Consider the following 17,342-nt stretch of genomic DNA (forward strand, 5'->3'; position numbering starts at 1 on the left):
AGAGCACCTGAGCCAGGACAGGAGAAAGCTTTTTCAGGACAGGAAAGGGTGGGGGGGAAACACCTGAAGAGGAAACTACCTCTTCAGCACATTTCTCCTCATCTCTCCCAGATGAGACTGTGCTACCCACCCCTCATCACTAGGTGAAGATTTAAGAACTTTCTGGATCTCACCAAGAGGGTGGCAGACGAGCTGCAGATTCCCTTACAGGAGGTGGCAGATACACATCACAAGTTGGTGGAAATTCTTCACACTACCTTCTCATCTAGAACTGTCCTCCCAATTAATGAGCTGATTCTAGATCCTACCAAAATCATCTGGCAGAGCCAGCCTCCATCGCACCAACCAGCAACAGAGTGTAAACAAAAACAACTCTACATCTCTACCCAAAGAGGCAGACTTTGTTTTCAAACATCCGCAACCCAACTCCATCATAGTGGATGTGGTTAATGCATGAAGCAAGCAACATAATGCCAAGTCAACTCCATATGATCAGGCTTCGCAAGATGGCGTATTCATCGACAACATTACTGTTGAGAGTCATAAATTACCAAACTGTCATGGCCAAAACAATTTTGTTAATCTTGGGAAACCCAGGATGTTTCTGAAACATTACTGGAAACACAAAAAGAACAGATTCAGACCGTCCTTAGAGAAAGTCAGTTAATAGCCAGACCAGTCCTAGAGACACCACTGGATATAGCTGTTACAGCTGCCCGCCCAGTCTCCATGACAGTGGAACTGAGGTGGGTTGTGGTTTTTTTCTGTTTTTTGTTCGCTGCACCTCTCTAGATTGCCCACAGAGCTACAGACTTCCAATTTGAAGGGCCAAACTCTTTGCGGAGAAGACAGATTTTCTCTCGACATCCTGAAGGATTCTTGGACCGCACTACACTCCTTAGGAATCTACACTGTGGAACAGAAGAGAAGATATACCTCTCAACCACACCACAGATCACAATCTTCTCAGTACTCACCATCTCTGTGCTGTTATGAGCCACAGTGTAAGAGACCCAGGGCTCAAATGTGAGAACAGTCTGCACCGCAGTCCATGACCTCTCAAACTGCCTCTTATAAGCACTTTGATGAGCTGGTCGGGGGCCTGAACAATGATACCTTACAGCACCAGCTGCCATCTGTACACCTGTTGCACCACTCAGAAGTCACCTTACCTTACTTCACAGCAGTTAGGACTAGCTCTAGAGCAAAGAGATTGATTTCTAGCCCTGAACCTACAGGGTGCCTACTTCCATATCTCAATACAACCACTGTACAGGAGATTTCCTACTGCTTACCTTTGGGGCACGATCATTATAGGTACAGACTGCTCCACACAGGGTATTCTCCAAGGTTCACTTCATTGTAGTGGCATACTAACCCCGGTACAGTGACTGGACTTTATCAGCTCCAACCTGATGCAGTACAAGCCAGAGCATTCCTCTCGCTACCCACATTCACCACCCTGGGACACATCTCCCTAATAGCCTGGGGAGCTCACCAACACAACCACAAGATTCAAGACAAATGGCCTTCCACAGAAATGACCTTCCACATCACTCTTTTGGGGCTAAGGGCTGTCAGGAGTGCCTGTGCACAAACTCTGCCTTTCATCAAAAACAACACACAAAGGTTATGATGGACTTAATGTGACCTGTATGTTTTGTATAAACTGCCAAGGAGCTGCCAGATCTCCCTCCCTCTGCAAGACAGCATTCAGACTTTGGAATTGATGCATCCATCACAATGTGCTCATCTCAGCTGTCTGTCTACAAGGGATACAGAACAGGACAACCAACAATCTCAGTTGGAATTTTATCATGACAATGAGTGTATCCTGAATTCAGAGGTGCTTCAAGATATAGCCACCCTTTGGGGAAACCCGGCCTATGGATCTCTTCGCTACTTATCGGAACAAGAAAGGTCCTTGTTACTGCTCCAGGGCTGGCTTGGGGAAACATTCACTGGCAGTTGCCCTCATCTTCCCAGAAGACAGGGCCCACTTGTATGTCTCTTCCCAGTTTCCTACCCTAGCCAAGATTCTGTTGAAAATTCAACAAAACAAAGCGAGAGTTATTGTGATTGCCCCTCTTGACTATGACAAGTCTGGCTCCCTTACCTGACACAGATGGCAATATGCCCTCCTGTTCCTCGGACGTCAGCCCATTCCTCACCCGCTCTCTCAAAACAATGGGCTGACCCTTCACCCCAACCCATGGATCCTCCGCCTCCAGGCTTGGATCTTTCTTTGTTCCAAGACTTAGAAGCAGAATGCTCTGACAAGCTGAAACACGTGTTGCAACACAACCACACGTTGGCCGCTCCACATACCTATCTACAAAATGGAAACGACTCCAAGTCCGTACCATTCCAAAGGGACAGACCCGACCTCATCTTTCTTCCCTTTGATTTTGCACTACATTTTAAACTCTCGCTCAGCTCCCTTAAGGTACATCTCATGGCGAAAATGGCTTCCCACTTGGAGGTTGCTCAACCACTAATGCGTAGATTCTTTAAGGGCATTGGGACTCTCTTCCCTCATGTGATACCACTCGCTCCAGCCTGGGACTTTAGTTCTCAGGGCTTGGACTAGACCTCCATCCGAGTCCAGGGCAACTTGTTCTCTGTTATACCTGTCCATGACAACAGCATTTCTAATTGCCATCACCTCAGCTAGGCACATAGGAGAAATAGCAGCCCTGATGGCACACCCATCATTCACGGCCTTTGTCTTTTTTTTTTTTTAAAGTAACTCTAAGGCCATATCCCAAGTTTCTCCCTACTTTTTCTGCATTTTCCATATGAATCAACAGATCCATCTCCCTGTTTTTTCCCAAAACCACATTGTGACAACTGGGAGACAATTGTGCATATGCTAGATATTAGAAGGACATTAGCATTCTACTTGGACAGGACTAAGGACTTCAGGAAATCCCCTAAATTCTTCCTTTTGTCCACAGAAAGATCCAAAAGCTCTGTGATATCTCCTCAAAGACTATCCAAATGGGTCTCTAGTTGCATTAATCACTTAGCAAGGGCGCAACTTGCTTCCATCCATACGCACTCCAAGAGATCAGTTCCTACCTCAACCACATTCCATAGGGATATCCCTATCTCCCCAATCTATAGAGCAATGATTGGGGCCTCTGTCCATACTTTTGCAGAACATTATGCGATCACTGAAGATTTGGCCGCTGACACCATCTTCGACTCCACAGTACTCTCTGTCGTAAAAGACTCCGCTCCGAAGTCCCAGCCTTCAGTGATGGGTACTGCTCCAGAGTCACCTAAAGTGGAGCACCCGTAGGACACTAATCGAAGAAGAAGAGGAAGTTACTCACCTTGTGCAGTAACGATGGTTCTTCAAGATGTGTATCCCTATGGTTGCTCCACAACCCGCCCTCCTCCCCTCTACTTCGGAGTTCTCTACAGGGCTCTGTGGTAGAGAAGGAAGCGAGGGGGTGCAGTGCTAAATAGCCTCGAGGCAAACCACGAGGGAGGGAGAGCACATGCGCCGGCTCAACGGGACACTGCTACCAAAAATCTCCGATTAGAGGTGCAGGGGCACAGAGACACCTAAAGTGGAGCACCCATAGGGACACACATCTCGAAGAACCATCGTTACTGCACAAGGTGAGTAACTTCCTCTTATTACTACAATGAATTATTAATGCAATGATTTTATCACTCTCCTTGGACTAGTTATTTCAATAGCTTCCTGGTTTTCACTGAGAGGTTCTGTTTGCTTCAAGTCACTTTGTTTGCTTTTTCTTCATTATAGGATTCCTTGAGCATTGTTAGTCTGTTTATAATTTTTCAATAAAACACGTGAATAACAGCAGCAAAACAGCCTGGGGCCTTTACCACTTGTCATCATTAAAGATCACCCAGCACTTTTCACCTTGTGAGTGAGTACGGTATTGTTCTTCACTCTCTGCCCTAAACCCCGCATAGGGTGGCTGCGCACTGTTAAGCATCTGCTGCATGCCATGCCAATGACAGCTGTACTGTTCTTGTACACACACCATAGTTTGAGATCCTCGGCATTATGGACATTGTCTGTTATTGGGGCAAATCAATCAGACAGTTGCCTGAGTAAACACATAAGAAGGACTGTATGTAGGTAAAAAGAAAAGGAGGACTTGTGGCACCTTAGAGACTAACACATTTATTTGAGCATAAGCTTTCCTGAGCCACAGCTCACTTCATCCGATGAAGTGAGCTGTAGCTCACGAAAGCTTATGCTCAAATAAATGTGTTAGTCTCTAAGGTGCCACTAGTACTCCTTTTCTTTTTGCGAATACAGACTAACACGGCTGCTACTCTGAAACCTGTATGTAGGTAGTAGGACCTGCAATGAGCAATGTCTTTGCCTTGATGTATCTCACAAACTCTTGTATTGTTTGTTGTGGTAGCCTCATGGCTAATTAACCTCCTTACGGATTAGCCACTTAGTCCATGGATCTGAGCTCAGACATGTATGGCACGTATTCCCTGAGAATCCCATAAAGCCAACAGCTGCGTGTGAGCAACTGGGGTGTGTCTGATTTTACAAGGCTGCAGCGATAGGCATGATGCACCTGCGATCAGACTTAGGGTGCTCATCACCTGGGAAACATCACCACTGCAAGATGGGGAAGTGTCTATCTGGGGAAGCCAGTCTTTTGTGTGACTCTAACACTGATAGATGAGGGTCGTAAGAAGTCAGATCCATTTCCTTGGTGCTGTTAAGGGCAGGTAGGGGCAGATCCTGAAGTCCACACCCCAATCTGCCAGAGTAAGATATGGCCCGTGCTGGAAACCACATGGGACACACACACACACACACACACAGTTGTGTGTGCCCTTTTCATCTGACCTGTGGCCCTGCAAGGTCTGGGCTGGACTCACCACGCACATCTGGAAAGGGGCCACTCCTCATACCTGCCCTGCTTGCACACAGCTCTTGGATCTGGGCTAGCGGGCTGTGGGGGGAGGTTGTGTAATTTATTTTGCTTTCTGTTTTTAATTTACTTAGTGATGCAGAATTGATCTCCCTTGGAAATCTCCGGGCTCTTGACATTTGCACCTTTCAGCTCAATTAAAAGAGCCGACCACAGCTACTTCTCGGTGCTTTATTATACAGATTGATTCGCCTCACTTTCTTTCCTTTATTTCTTTTTCTCCTCCTGCCCTGCCATGCTGTAGATCACACAATGGGCCTGTGACATCTGAGGCACTGGTAGCTGAAGGGACCTTCTCCCGTCCTCTGCCGGCTGCCTCAGAAACCCTGCTCTCCACACACCCGTATGCAGCTGAGCAAGAGACAGAATGGGAAAGCTGCGGAGGAATGAGAGGAGATACACAAATGAATGGAGGGAAAGCCCTAGGAAACAGCGGCCCAGGGTGGGATGGGGGCTCTCTGGGTCAGCATTGCTGAGGAGCAGGCCAGAATGGCCACATAGCTAAAGGGGAGGGATGGTAAAGGCCGCCCATTGTGTTACCACTCCCTGCCTTGGCAATTCACAGCTCAGTATCAGAGCCCAGTGGTTACCGTTGCTCCTCTGATCCAGGGGAGGGTATCGGAGAAAAGTGGCTTCCAGGCTCTCGGGAAAGGAGCCGTAATGGTCACCATGCGCTGTAGAGAGGAGTCAAGGCAGTGGGGAAGACAGACGAACCCACCAGGATGAGGTTAGGTGAGAGGCTGAGGACATTGCCCAGTGGACACTTGTGTTGGGACGGGGGTGGCAGAGCTCTGTTCTGGCTCTCGAGGGAGACTTTTGATCCTACCACAAGGAAAAACTAATGATTTCCAGCCCAGTATAGTACACGCTGGGAGCACTGGGAGCATGGTCTGTATTACACTGTGCGCTCATCCGGCCCTGAGTGTATCTGAAACTCCAAGTGCACATGCAACCAGCTTCCCCAACCCCACCCTGCCTCAGCTTCACAATAGATAGAAATCAGAGCACTATCAGACCAGAAAAGACTAGCAGTCTGGCCCCGTATACCCCCTCCCCACTATAGACTAACCATCTAGCCCCTGTACCCTACCTCTTCACCATAGTGGAGCAGACCAATGGTCCATCTAACATGCTTTGCCATCTCTGATAGTGGCCAATGCTGGCTGCTCAGCAGAAGGGCGAAGAGCCGCCTGATGCCCCTGTTCTCTCTCAGGTGCTGGGGTTTGCTGCCTAGTCCCCATCAGTTTTTACTCACATGCCCCAGATGGCCAGTGAATTCATGTGCCTCGGTTGGGAGCCCCATTTGAGGCACAAGGGCTGGCTGTCAGAGGTGTTGAACACCAAGAGCTCCCTGGGGCGGCCACTGGAGCAATAGCTGCTCAGCGCTTCTGAAAATCAGGCCCATGGTGTCTCAGGATGGAAACCTATTGCTGCCAGACCCCTTTGAAAATTTCTTTAGACAGCCCCAAGTGATATCCCTCAGCCGTGTTCCACCCAAGTGTGAATGGAGTAACTGCATGCTGTCTTCTTGCGGTAAACAAAGAAATTGCTCACCCCCTTTTTGCACAACTCTTGTTCCTCTCACTTTTCACATGCCGGGCCAGCCGCGTTGCATAGGGTGACGTAGCTCAGTGGGAAGACAGCACATCTTGTCCCCCCCCTCACCTCCCATCGTGCCAGGCCATGCCTCTTGCTTCCCTTCCCAGGGATGATGTTGGTGCTGCACTCAATTGTGTTGAAAACTCTCCTCTCGCTCTGAATACGGAGATATTATTTTAAAATCTCGTACATTCTGAAGGAAGGAGCTGGCTCCAGTGTCTGTGCTTAACCTGTCCTTTCAGTAAACCTCATTAGGCTGCCGTTAAATGCCATCTCGGTGTGGGAGCCTCCCTACTGCAGTCAGTGATTAAAGCCAGAGCTGCCGAGATATCTTCCCTGATTTCTCTCCCCGTTCCGCAGCCCATGGGAACAACTGGTGCGATCCAGACCAGCTCAGTGCTGCCCAGCTTACTCTCCTGGGCTTTTGCACTCAAGGTGTAAAAATAATCTGGTGTGACATGAGAGGATTAATCAGCTCTGGACAGAGACACTAACTCCCTCGCCATCCCAGGGGCTATGGACTGTCCTACAGAGTGGCAGCAGCTAGGGTTGGCTGTGGCTAACTTCCCCCTCTCCATCTGCTCTGGAGACCTGAGTTCAATTCCTGTCCTAAGTCATGACTGAAAAGCTAGGCTTATCAACATACAAAGTGAGCAGTGTCTTAGTCTGTATGGATTTAGTTAAACTGGTTCAGGTCCCTGTATAGACGCTTATCTCACTGTGAGTAGCTTATTTCAGCTCCGCTTAAGTCAGTAAGGAATTGACAAGGGCAAAACAGCAAGAAACATGCTTTAAACTGAAATGACAGCCCTTTGCACCCTTTTAATGGAGTCATTTTCATATCAAAGCTTTAGTTAGACAGCATACGTATGTGTGTGTGTGTGTGTGTGTAGACAAGGGCTGTGGTTAGTGGGTGGGTTCCTTCTTCCCTCTTGCCTTCCAAGAATTCTCTGGAAACGAGGGGAGGGATCCCATTGCAAGGTTTTTCACAGCACCTTGGACGCTGCTTCTCCCCCTCTCGTTGTGAGTTAGTGATGGGCACCAGGGGGGCAATGGAAGCCACTTTCAGCCTGGAACTCTGAGGAGGGAGCTTGTGCTGTAAGATCTCGCGAGAGAGAGAGAGAGAGTGTGTGACGCATCCTTCACTGTGCCTGATCCACAGAGCAGGTGAGCCTGTTTTAGCTCCCATCTAGAGCCTGGATCTTTGACTCAGGCTCAACTCCTCGTGTCAGTGGCCCCATAGGAGCCAATGCCCTCCTGGGGTGGGATGAGCTCAAATCAGTTGTGTCCTGGCTATTGCAAAACATGTTCTCTTCTCTCGGGTCACTTCTCTCTTGTTTTATTTGCAGAGACTCGCTGGTGCGGCTGAGAAGTTCCAGAAAGCCCACCGCTGGCAGGACAACATCAGGGTAAGGCCTGAACTCTCCCCACAGGCATTGCAACCTTTTTAATGGGCTCGTCTCGGGTGTCTCTGTCTTGCACTTTGTTTCCCAGGGTAGAATTTAGCCCACTCATAGCATGTAACCCCACTGAAACCACTGGAGTTCTGTAGGAATCATTTGAGACAGAATTTGCCCTTCCAGTTCTTTCTTTCTTGGCTTTATCTCAGTCTTTGTGGTTTTTCTCCCTCCCCTTCTCCACATCTGCTAGCTTTTCATTCCCCACTGTCTCTCTCTCTCTCTCTCTGCCCACTCCCTCACTCGCACTGTGATTTTTAAAGCAAGCTGTGTCCCCGTCACTCTGTTCATCTCTGCAAGTCCATACACAGTTGCCCTGTTCCTCATCTTCTGTCCCTGCTGCCTGCCAGCCCTAATGAAAGTGAATGAAGTAATTTTGAGCTCATTTCCAGCGTTGCTTCTGTCTGTGCATGCAGGTAATAAGAGCAGTCAGAAGGCAGAAGGTGAAGGTCAAGCTAATGGTTAAACACTTTGGTATTGAGTTCCTGTGGAGAGCTCCCTAGAGAATTTACATCTTCACCATCTCAGTAGACAAGTCATCTGCATGGTCATCAGGGACCCTATTTGGAGGGGCGTGCTCGGTGCAGTAGGGGGGTCTTGTGCTAAATGACGACAGACGCGCACACACATACTTGTGTGCCTATTTTTCTATTGCCTGATTTGGGTTTGGTTCTGGGGGAAGGAATAATTGAGGCTGGTGCAAGGAAAATGTTGTTTTAATGATTGCATTTGACTTTGTAATTATGTCAGTGATAAAGCGCAGCAGGAATCTGAAGGATTCTGCCTGGAAATGTATCAAATTATAACAATAATACAGAAGGAAGAAATGGTTGTTTTCCTTTCAGCGCAAATGGATTCTGGAAAAAAAAACCCTCTGAGAGACCAACCCCCAGATTGTGCCACCATTCCTCACTTTGAGGAGTACCTTACTCCATGAGTAACCCCAGGCTAGCATGAGAAACCAGCCCAGAGAAACCACCTCTTGCACTGTCAAAAAGATATTGGCCCAGGCTGTGTCTCCAGCAGGTTCCTGTCACCTCTGTGTTTTTGGCTGTGCTGGTGGCCCGGCAGCCAGATATGGCCAAACTCTCCCCATCTGTAAAATGGGGATAAGGATCTCCTCCTTTGGGAGCATTTTGAGATTTGTGCATGAAAAGCACTAGAGAAGAGCTAGGAGGTGTTAGTATTATCTCGATGGAACGAACTGGCCATCTCCATTTCTAAGGAGCAGGGGTTGAACTCTCTGAGCATTGCTAAAGTCTCTCATAGCACAGCACATATGTGTTGTGGAGATCTAGTGCGTGCTGTTTGCAAGAGGAAGTGGCCAGAGTATAGTTTGCAAAGAGGGATGTGGAATGGGGGTGTGCGTGCAGAGGAGGTGTCCTGTGGCATGACAAAAGCTCCATTGTGGAGACTGGACTTGGAGACAGAAATAAGGAAGGAATTGAAAAGATGTGGGGTAGATGAGAGTAAGACCTGAGGCCAAATCTAGCTCTTAGATACCCCCCTCCTGGTCCATACGCTGACCTCTGAGGAGCAGAATTTGGCCCATGCAATAGAAGAATGAAGCAGGAGGGAGGAGCCAGCTGCGTTCAGTTTGCCACTTGACCAACTCATGATGGAAATTGGTATCTGTGCGGCTATAGCTACTGCCTCTCTTGGTCTGTCCTCATTTGCTTGCTTCCCATGATCCTCCTACACTGCACAGCTCAGGTTCTCATAGCACCAGGAGTTGTCTCTCATCAGACATTCAGGAAATGCTGAGCTAGAGGATCGGGGACATTGTCAGCTGCCTGGATGAGGAAAAGCTGGGGATGCACATGGTGGCTCTTGGAAGAGAGACCCGCTGTCAGGTTGACTGTATTAGAACGCCAGGCAGTGAGCTGGGGGACAGGACAGTGAAATGACCAGTACTCAGTGCTCAGCTGTTGAGCAGGGTAGCGCAAAATCAGTGCAAGGCACTTGGCCATAGGGCAGGACAGAGCGGGCATATTTTTCAATGGGTTTATAACTTAAAGTTGTATTAGAATGTTTTCATTTAAACTGTGATCTGTTTACATTCCATATTCCCCAGGAGTCCTGCTCTGGTCCTGCCTATGCTATAGCGTTGATCTCTTTCACTTGTCTGGCCCCACCCATCCCAGATGAGTAGGGTCCTACCAAATTCAGTCCATTTTGGTCAATTTCATGGTCATAGGATTTTTAAAAATGTAAATTTCATGATTTCAGATACTTAAATCTGAAATTTCACGGCGTTGTAATTGTAGGGGTCCTGACTCAAACAGGAATTGTGTGGGGGAGGCGATGCAAGGTTATTGTAGGGGGGGTTGTGGTACTGCTACCTTCACTTCTGCACTGCTGCTGGCAGTGGCACTGCCTTCAGAGCTGGGCAGCTGGAGAGCGGCGGTTGCTGGCCGGGAACCCAGCTGTAAAGACCAGGAGCCCAGCTCTGAAGGCAGAGCTACCACCAGCCGCAGCGTAGAAGTGAGGATGGCATAATATGGTATTGCCCACCCTTACTTCTGCACCTCTGCTCACGGGGCACTGCCTTCAGAGCTGGGTGCCCGGCCAACAGCCACTGCTCTCTGGCCACCCAGCTTTGAAGGCAGCAGAGAAGTGAGGGTGGCAATACCGCGACCCCCTAAAATAACCTTGTGACCCCCCCTGCAACTCCCTTTTGGGTCAGGACCCCCAATGTGAGAAATGCTGACCTCCACCATGAAATCTGTATAGTAAAGGGTAAAAGCACACAAAAGACCAGATTTCACAGGGTTAGACGTGATTTCATGGTCCATGACGTGTTTTTCATGGCCGTGAATTGGGTAGGGCCCTACAGATGAGCCCTCGTGTCATAAGGACTTTAAATAAATATTAAAAATAAAGCCACTCTATAGCTGTGTATAAAATATGCAGGAGTGGCAGCCTTGGAATTTGTTACTTAGTCATGTGTTGCAGATGTCATCAATCTGGAGGCCCCACTGAATTCTGGGATACCAAACCCAAGAGCCTGGGAAATCTGAACTGTGTTTTTGATCTAATGATCGTTCACCTCAACATCTTTGGGGCCAGAGAAGGTGAGCGGGCTGGTCACAGTTGCATCCTGGTTAAGAAGCATGCACTGGTTTAGTAAAGTCTGCACGGATGCTTGCTTGCTCACAGAATCTCGGCTCCAGTGGGTCCCAGGCAGAGTGGTCCAATGGTTATGGAATTGGACTGGGAGTCAGGAGATCTGAGTGCTGTTCTGCATTGTTCCACTGACCTGCAGTGTGACTTTGGGCAAGCTGTTTCCTTTATCTGTCCCTCTCTTTCCCCTTCCGCAGTTTGCCTGTCTGCAGGGTCAACTCTTCCAGGCAGAAGCGGTCTCTGGTCTGGTGCAGCACATGGCAGAAGGGGGCCCTGATCTCAGTCGGCCTTTGGAGGCACAGCTGTAATGTAGTTAACCATGAAACCCTCCTCTCCCACATTAATAAGGGATTGAAAATTCCTTGCAAAGGTGGTGGAGGAGGAGCTGCCAGTGAAACTCAACATCTGAAAACAAAAAAATTCTGGGGAACTAGCCCTAGAAACAGTGAGGCTGGTCGTCTCCTGGTGGAGCCAATGGTGGCTCTGCCACTGACTTTGGTAGGAGCAGGAGTGGCCCTTATATCTGTGGTGGCTGCTGTCATGTCTCTCAGGTTGTAAATATTTTAAATCTTGGGAGGGGATCTCTAGCTGTGCGTCAACAATTGAGCAAACACAAACAGACCACAGTATTGTATTAGACTTCGCAGTCATGAGACAATCAATCCCAGCTCAGATCTGAACATCCAGTGAAAAGGGATTTTTTACCAAGTCGTGCTGGGGGTGAGGTAGTTCTTCCTTTGGCAGGAGATTTGGTTTCCAAAGTCTGTTGTGATTTCAAAGAACAAATGCTGAATTCCTTAAAGTAAACTTAAATGAACAGGTATGTCAAGCACCACCTGTCTGATCAGTCATCTTTTGAAAGAACGAATCTTTGGCAGCAATTCTATATCTACCCACATCTGCCTCTTACGCTGTTTTCTTTTTTCGTTTTCCTTAGTGCCCATTCTTCGTCCTTGTCCAAATGAAAAATTACTCTTCATGTACAAGGTGTTTATTCTTCACAGTGTCAGATCCCAGTAGGGGAAGGGTCTGGGATCTGGAGAATGATCTGAACCAAAATCCCAGCTCTGAACACCCTTTGGGTGGAAGATCTGGATCTGAAATCTGCAGGCTGGGCCCATCGCTCCAGGAATCTGATACCTCTTCTATCCCAAGAAGCCAATCTTAACAGTAGTCCTGTCACCTCATCTCCAGATAGTTCCCTGGTCAGTGCCTAATGCGCAACTGTTTCTGGGTTTATTTGGTTGTTTGGAGGCTTCTGTCTCCTAGAGAGCAGGCCATTCTAGATTAAATAAACTAGGGAGAGTGGGGGAGCTCAGTCTTTAATTCCTCGGATGCACTGCTTGTGGTTTGAAGGTTCTCCTGTGCTCAGTTTCCACTCTCAAACTTCATGGGCTGTACAGCTCTAATTTTTCCTTCAACCCTGTCTCCTTAGCCAAGATGGACAATACATTGGCGTGAAGCTCTGGAGCAAGCAGAGACATGCATCTGGCTCCTCTGAAGCCATTCCAGAGAACACACAACTGCCCCATGGGTGAGATCTTGCTGCCTACAGTAGCCAACACTCGGGGCTGAGGTTATTCAAGGAGAAGGCTGCTTCTAGAGCAGGCACCTGGGAGGATGCTCTCGTGTTTGGCTGCATCTCATCCAACAAAACTCAGGACACCAGCATCATAAAACACAACCTCAGGCCAACGATCAGCAGAACAGCTCAGAGGAGCAGCGCACAAAAGGGAGGTGTGAGTCCTCCCTAGCTTCCATGAGCAGAACTTTTCAGCCACGGGTGCTCCCACAAACACACACTGACCTGCTAATGGGGAACTCCAACTTCTGGGTTTCAGGGCTGTTACGACAGGAAGTTGTAGGCAGCTGTGTGGCAGGTACTGCAGGGACAGGTAGAGTTTATTCCTGCCCCATTTCCATTTAGGAAGCAGCATGTGTATTTCTCTTGTTTCTGAATCGCTGCATTAGATGATGTCTTACAGAGATACCCAAGTTGGCACTCTTCATAAAGCAAGGTTTGCCCCAAATGGGTAATACCCCCCCTTCCTTTTGCTAGTGGCTTTGTTCTTTCTAGTTTCATACTTGTCCTGTTCTGTGGGACGCTCAGCAAGCCTGCTTGAAATACTATTCCCTTCTGTTTTCCTTAAAGCCCAGGGGGAAATGCTGTAAGGTATTGTGCACATCTGTCTCCATTTGGACACCCTGGACTTTTCTTCCCAGGATTGTAGCACTTTGTCTGTGGCATGCCTGCAATCTCCCAGGGGTTAACACGCTCCCAGGATCCAGCAGGAAACCAGGTGATATTTGCACTCCTGCTGGAACTCTTATTTGCAGGTTTGCAGCTGGACTAGTAGCCTCTGCTGTGCAGAGGCCACAGCATTTTCCTTCTGTAGTGGCTTTGGCATCTCATCGAGCTGCAACGAACATACTGTGGCAGCTGCCGTTGACTAATTAGGATGTACTGGGAACAAAGAGGGCCCAGAGCTTCATGTGCTCTGAGCAAGCTTAGACAGTGCCCTCCACTTGAGTTGGAAATGCGAGTGAGGCTGCTTTTAGCTACACTCCAGTCTCTGCCATAAACAACCAAAAGCGTCAGGATGTCACCTTTTCAATCCACAGGGTATATACCAATAGACACATGTTCTTGCCTTGTCTCTTTCGAAGGCAGGCACCATCACAGAGATCCAAGGTCGCTCCAGCAAGGACTCCGAATTGCCTTGCTCTGAGCTCCAGCTCGTGCAGGAGAAGCTCTGCTGCCTTCATTAACGTCACTGGAGCGTGAGGGCTGGAGGCCCTGAGGCCAGCCGCAGTGCTGTTCTGTACTGCGAACCAGAGCCACTTCTTAGGCAGCGCCAGCAGGCAGCGGCTGACTCAAATCAGCAGGCATGGCAGTGAACAGCAAACTTGTGTCATGGGAGGCAAATGAGCCCTGACACTCTGGGGGTTGCCCCTTCCACCTTGATCTGCCCCCAGATTGGGATACCTCTGAGGCTGGCTCTGCTTGGCAACAAGGATGTAACAAAGCTTCAGATGCCGTGGCACTGAGTCAGCACACACCGTCATGGGAAGGGCACACAGCTGTCAGCTTCACAGGGAGGTGCTTGGCATAGTCACTGACCCAGTAAAACCAGCTTGCTGGGGCTTTTAAAGAGCCCTAACACCCCTACTTCACACTGGCATACGTAATTATCCAGTTCCCCATTAAATTGCCCTGTGTCTTTCCATCAGTCCCACTCCTATTCTCACTGCAGATGGCTGAGATACCTGCATCCAAGCACAGCCCTTCACCTCCTGCTGCCCGCTTCATTCTCTGATGCCATCACGTAATGTGCATTGCATCACAGTCATTTCAGTTGTGCTGGCGGGTGATGCCATAGACACAGGATTGTGAGGTCACCCCCTGAATCCAGCAGAGGAGCCATGCGTTGACCGGTCAGGACTACGTCTCTGTGGAGATTGGAGATGAGACAGAACCGGAAACCTGCACCTGAACACCCCTCAGAGACAGAGGAGTTTTGCTCTGGAGTCAGGACAGATCTCTGAGACTCAGGCCTATCTCTCAGGCAGAGGCAGACATAATCAGCAGCAATTGGTGGGGCGGGGAAGGGGGAATACAAAAACTGTCACTTGGGCTTAGTTGAAGAGGTGTCCTGCTGAGCAATGGAATGAAATCCGCACTACAGTGCATTGTTTCTGCCATGTCTGCCCTGCACCGCAGGAGATGCCTTTCAACAGGTGATCCTATGTGCATTATGTTTTCTTTGAGTATCTCATATGGAGGGGGTCTTCATTGCCCACTCCTCCCCAACCCTATGGGGTCTCCAGTGCCTCTTTCTGCCATGCTCCAGATGGCCCATTGATACCTGTCTGACTGCAGGCTGGAGGGGGTATTTCCCCGCCCCTGTGGCTGAGTGTGCTTCTGGCCCAGCACACCCTGGTCCCCAATAGCCCTCTAGGCCAGCTCAGGTACCTGAAAGGCTCATGGCTCTGAGGCCAGCCTGTCTTCTCTGGCTCCCAGCGCATGACGGAGCTGCTTTAAGATGTCCGGGCAACCAGGCTACTGCTTTTCCTGAGGAGCTGAAAGGGAGGTGAGCCAAGTAACCTCCAGGCTCTCAGCCCCATGTGGTCAGCTCATACTTCTCTGTACGCAGCCCTTCTCAGCTGCTGGGGAGGGAAGCCCCCCACCCCCCCCGGAAAGGATCTATAAGAAAGGCCCGTGGTGCGTGGGGTGGGAGCTCCCGGCTGAGAGACACAGTGGGATGGTGTTGGGGCTCTGGGAGTAGCTATGGAGGGTAGGGCACCGTGTCTAACTTGGCACAGAAAGAGGAGCTTGGGGAAGGCTAAGACATGTGAGTTTGCCCCGGCAGAGTTTGTGAGCCATCTGCTGGAGGGCGAGGGGTGGGGTTTGCCGGCCCTGGGAGTGAGCAGGAGGTGTGACAGACAGCCCAGGATCCATGGGGGAAGTCCAAGGACATCTCCAGTGGGCTGGGAATTCTCATGGAGCACAGGCCCTTCTGCACTGCTTCCTGTGCCCTCCATCCCCTACCTGCCAGCCCACACATGGCCTCTGTCTCCCCAGTTTCTCAGGAATGGGGAGATTAACAAGCACAGGGTCAGCCCATGTTTCTAGAGCACAAGGCAGCTGCCCCCAGCCAGGACTCCCATAAATCTATGGAACCCCAAAACCGAGAGGCTTCCTTGGGGCTGGAGGGAAGGGGGATTGGGCTGCTGAGGCTCAGCTCCCATCTGTCAGGTTCTGTAGTGGGGTTTGGGCTCCTTCCACCTCTGCGTGCACAAACCAGGGCTGGTTGTGTGTGATCTTGCCCCATGGACTTATGCTGCTCCCTACATCATTGTGTCTGCTGGGCCCAGACTGAATTGCATTTGGAAAGAGGGACAGAAGCAAGGAGGGAATCTCTCTAATGCTCTCCCCTCTTCCCTATGCTCCTCTCCTTTCTTCAGTGTCCTATCTCCCTCTTGCTTCCTCCATTACCCTTCCTTCCCACCACTTTCTGCCTCCATCTTTAACTAGCTTCAGTGATTGTGAAATTCTCTTACTGCTAGTGCTGCCCCTGCTGTCTGCCAGCCATGTCCTGGGGGCCAGCGCTGCCTCTCCCTGAAGGAGGTGGGGCTGCCTCCACAGGGACTGCTGTCACAGTCTGAGAGAGGACCCTTCCCTGGGAACTCGAAGAGAAATCTGAGTTCCAGGGCTGAGAGCTGCCCCCCCGACCCCCCAAGTCATTCTGGAGAACCTCGGACTGGCACTGGAAAGGGATTGAATGGTGGATTCTCCATCATGGGAGATTGGATGTGTTTCTAAACGGTCTGCTCTACTTCAGACAGGAATGAGTTCAGGGCAGGTCTCTGGCCTGTCTCATCCAGGAGGTCAGACTAGGCGATCGCGATGGACCCTTCTGGCCTTGGCATCTATGAATCTATGGGACTAATAAGCAGATGTGCTGTCAGCACCCAGGGGGGCCAATGCTTTTGCAGGAGATTTAGGATGGCTCCAGTGCCCTTCCCTCCCTCTGCAGGGCCCCTCCAATGCATGGGGAGAAAAGACAGCACCTCTCAGTGCTCCGGACCCTGCCGAATGTGGGTGATTGTATACATGACTATAGCCAGCTACAGTGCTGTGTGTGTGTATAGCTATTGATAGATAGGTATAACTAGCTGTAGTGGAGGCGGGGTGTGGCTGGCTATGGGTAGCTCTAATGCAAATCAGGCCCCATTTCACCCACTACCAAGACACTTGCTCAACGGCAGCTGCCATGGAGGTTGTATGCTGAGGTTGGATGAACATTCGCTCCCTTTGGCCGATAGCAGCCGTGCTCTCCTTGGTGCAGGAAGGGGTTTAATTTTAGGCCACCATTCTTAAAGCTCCTTCCCCAGGAGGAAGAACAGAGATGGCCTCAACTCAAAATCAATATTGTTCGTAGTGTCGGATGGGAAAAGACAAGTTTCCTGTTGTTTCTCCCGTCAGGTCATTATTCTTCTGAACTGCGAATGCTTTTATCAGTGCTTTGCTCCTGTCCTCAGGAACTCTGGTGGCAGCCTGGTCTCTGACCTCTTGTCTTGCAGTGCAGCCACACGAGCCAGTTTGTACTGAGTGATGGCAGCATGTAGATTGTAGAGTGGCAGACTCCTAGCTCCTGTGGGACGCAGACTGAGCTTGCTGGTTCCTATAGAGCCCAGTGGTTGGGGCAGGAGCAGTCCATAA

The 17,342-nt window shown here is 49.7% G+C and overlaps 1 protein-coding gene across 2 annotated transcripts in view; it reads left to right on the forward strand.

Moving 5' to 3' along the window:
• Positions 1–17,342, forward strand: part of CACNA2D2 (calcium voltage-gated channel auxiliary subunit alpha2delta 2) — a 598,846-nt gene that overhangs the window by 339,889 nt on the left and 241,615 nt on the right. For both annotated transcript variants that reach the window (XM_074958327.1, XM_074958328.1), the window contains exon 4: positions 7,889–7,948. In XM_074958327.1, coding sequence (XP_074814428.1) covers positions 7,889–7,948 — 60 coding nt within the window. The remainder of the gene's footprint in view (positions 1–7,888; positions 7,949–17,342) is intronic.

This window comes from Natator depressus, chromosome 7 (assembly GCF_965152275.1).
Source record: "Natator depressus isolate rNatDep1 chromosome 7, rNatDep2.hap1, whole genome shotgun sequence".
Lineage (NCBI taxonomy): Eukaryota > Metazoa > Chordata > Testudines > Cheloniidae > Natator > Natator depressus.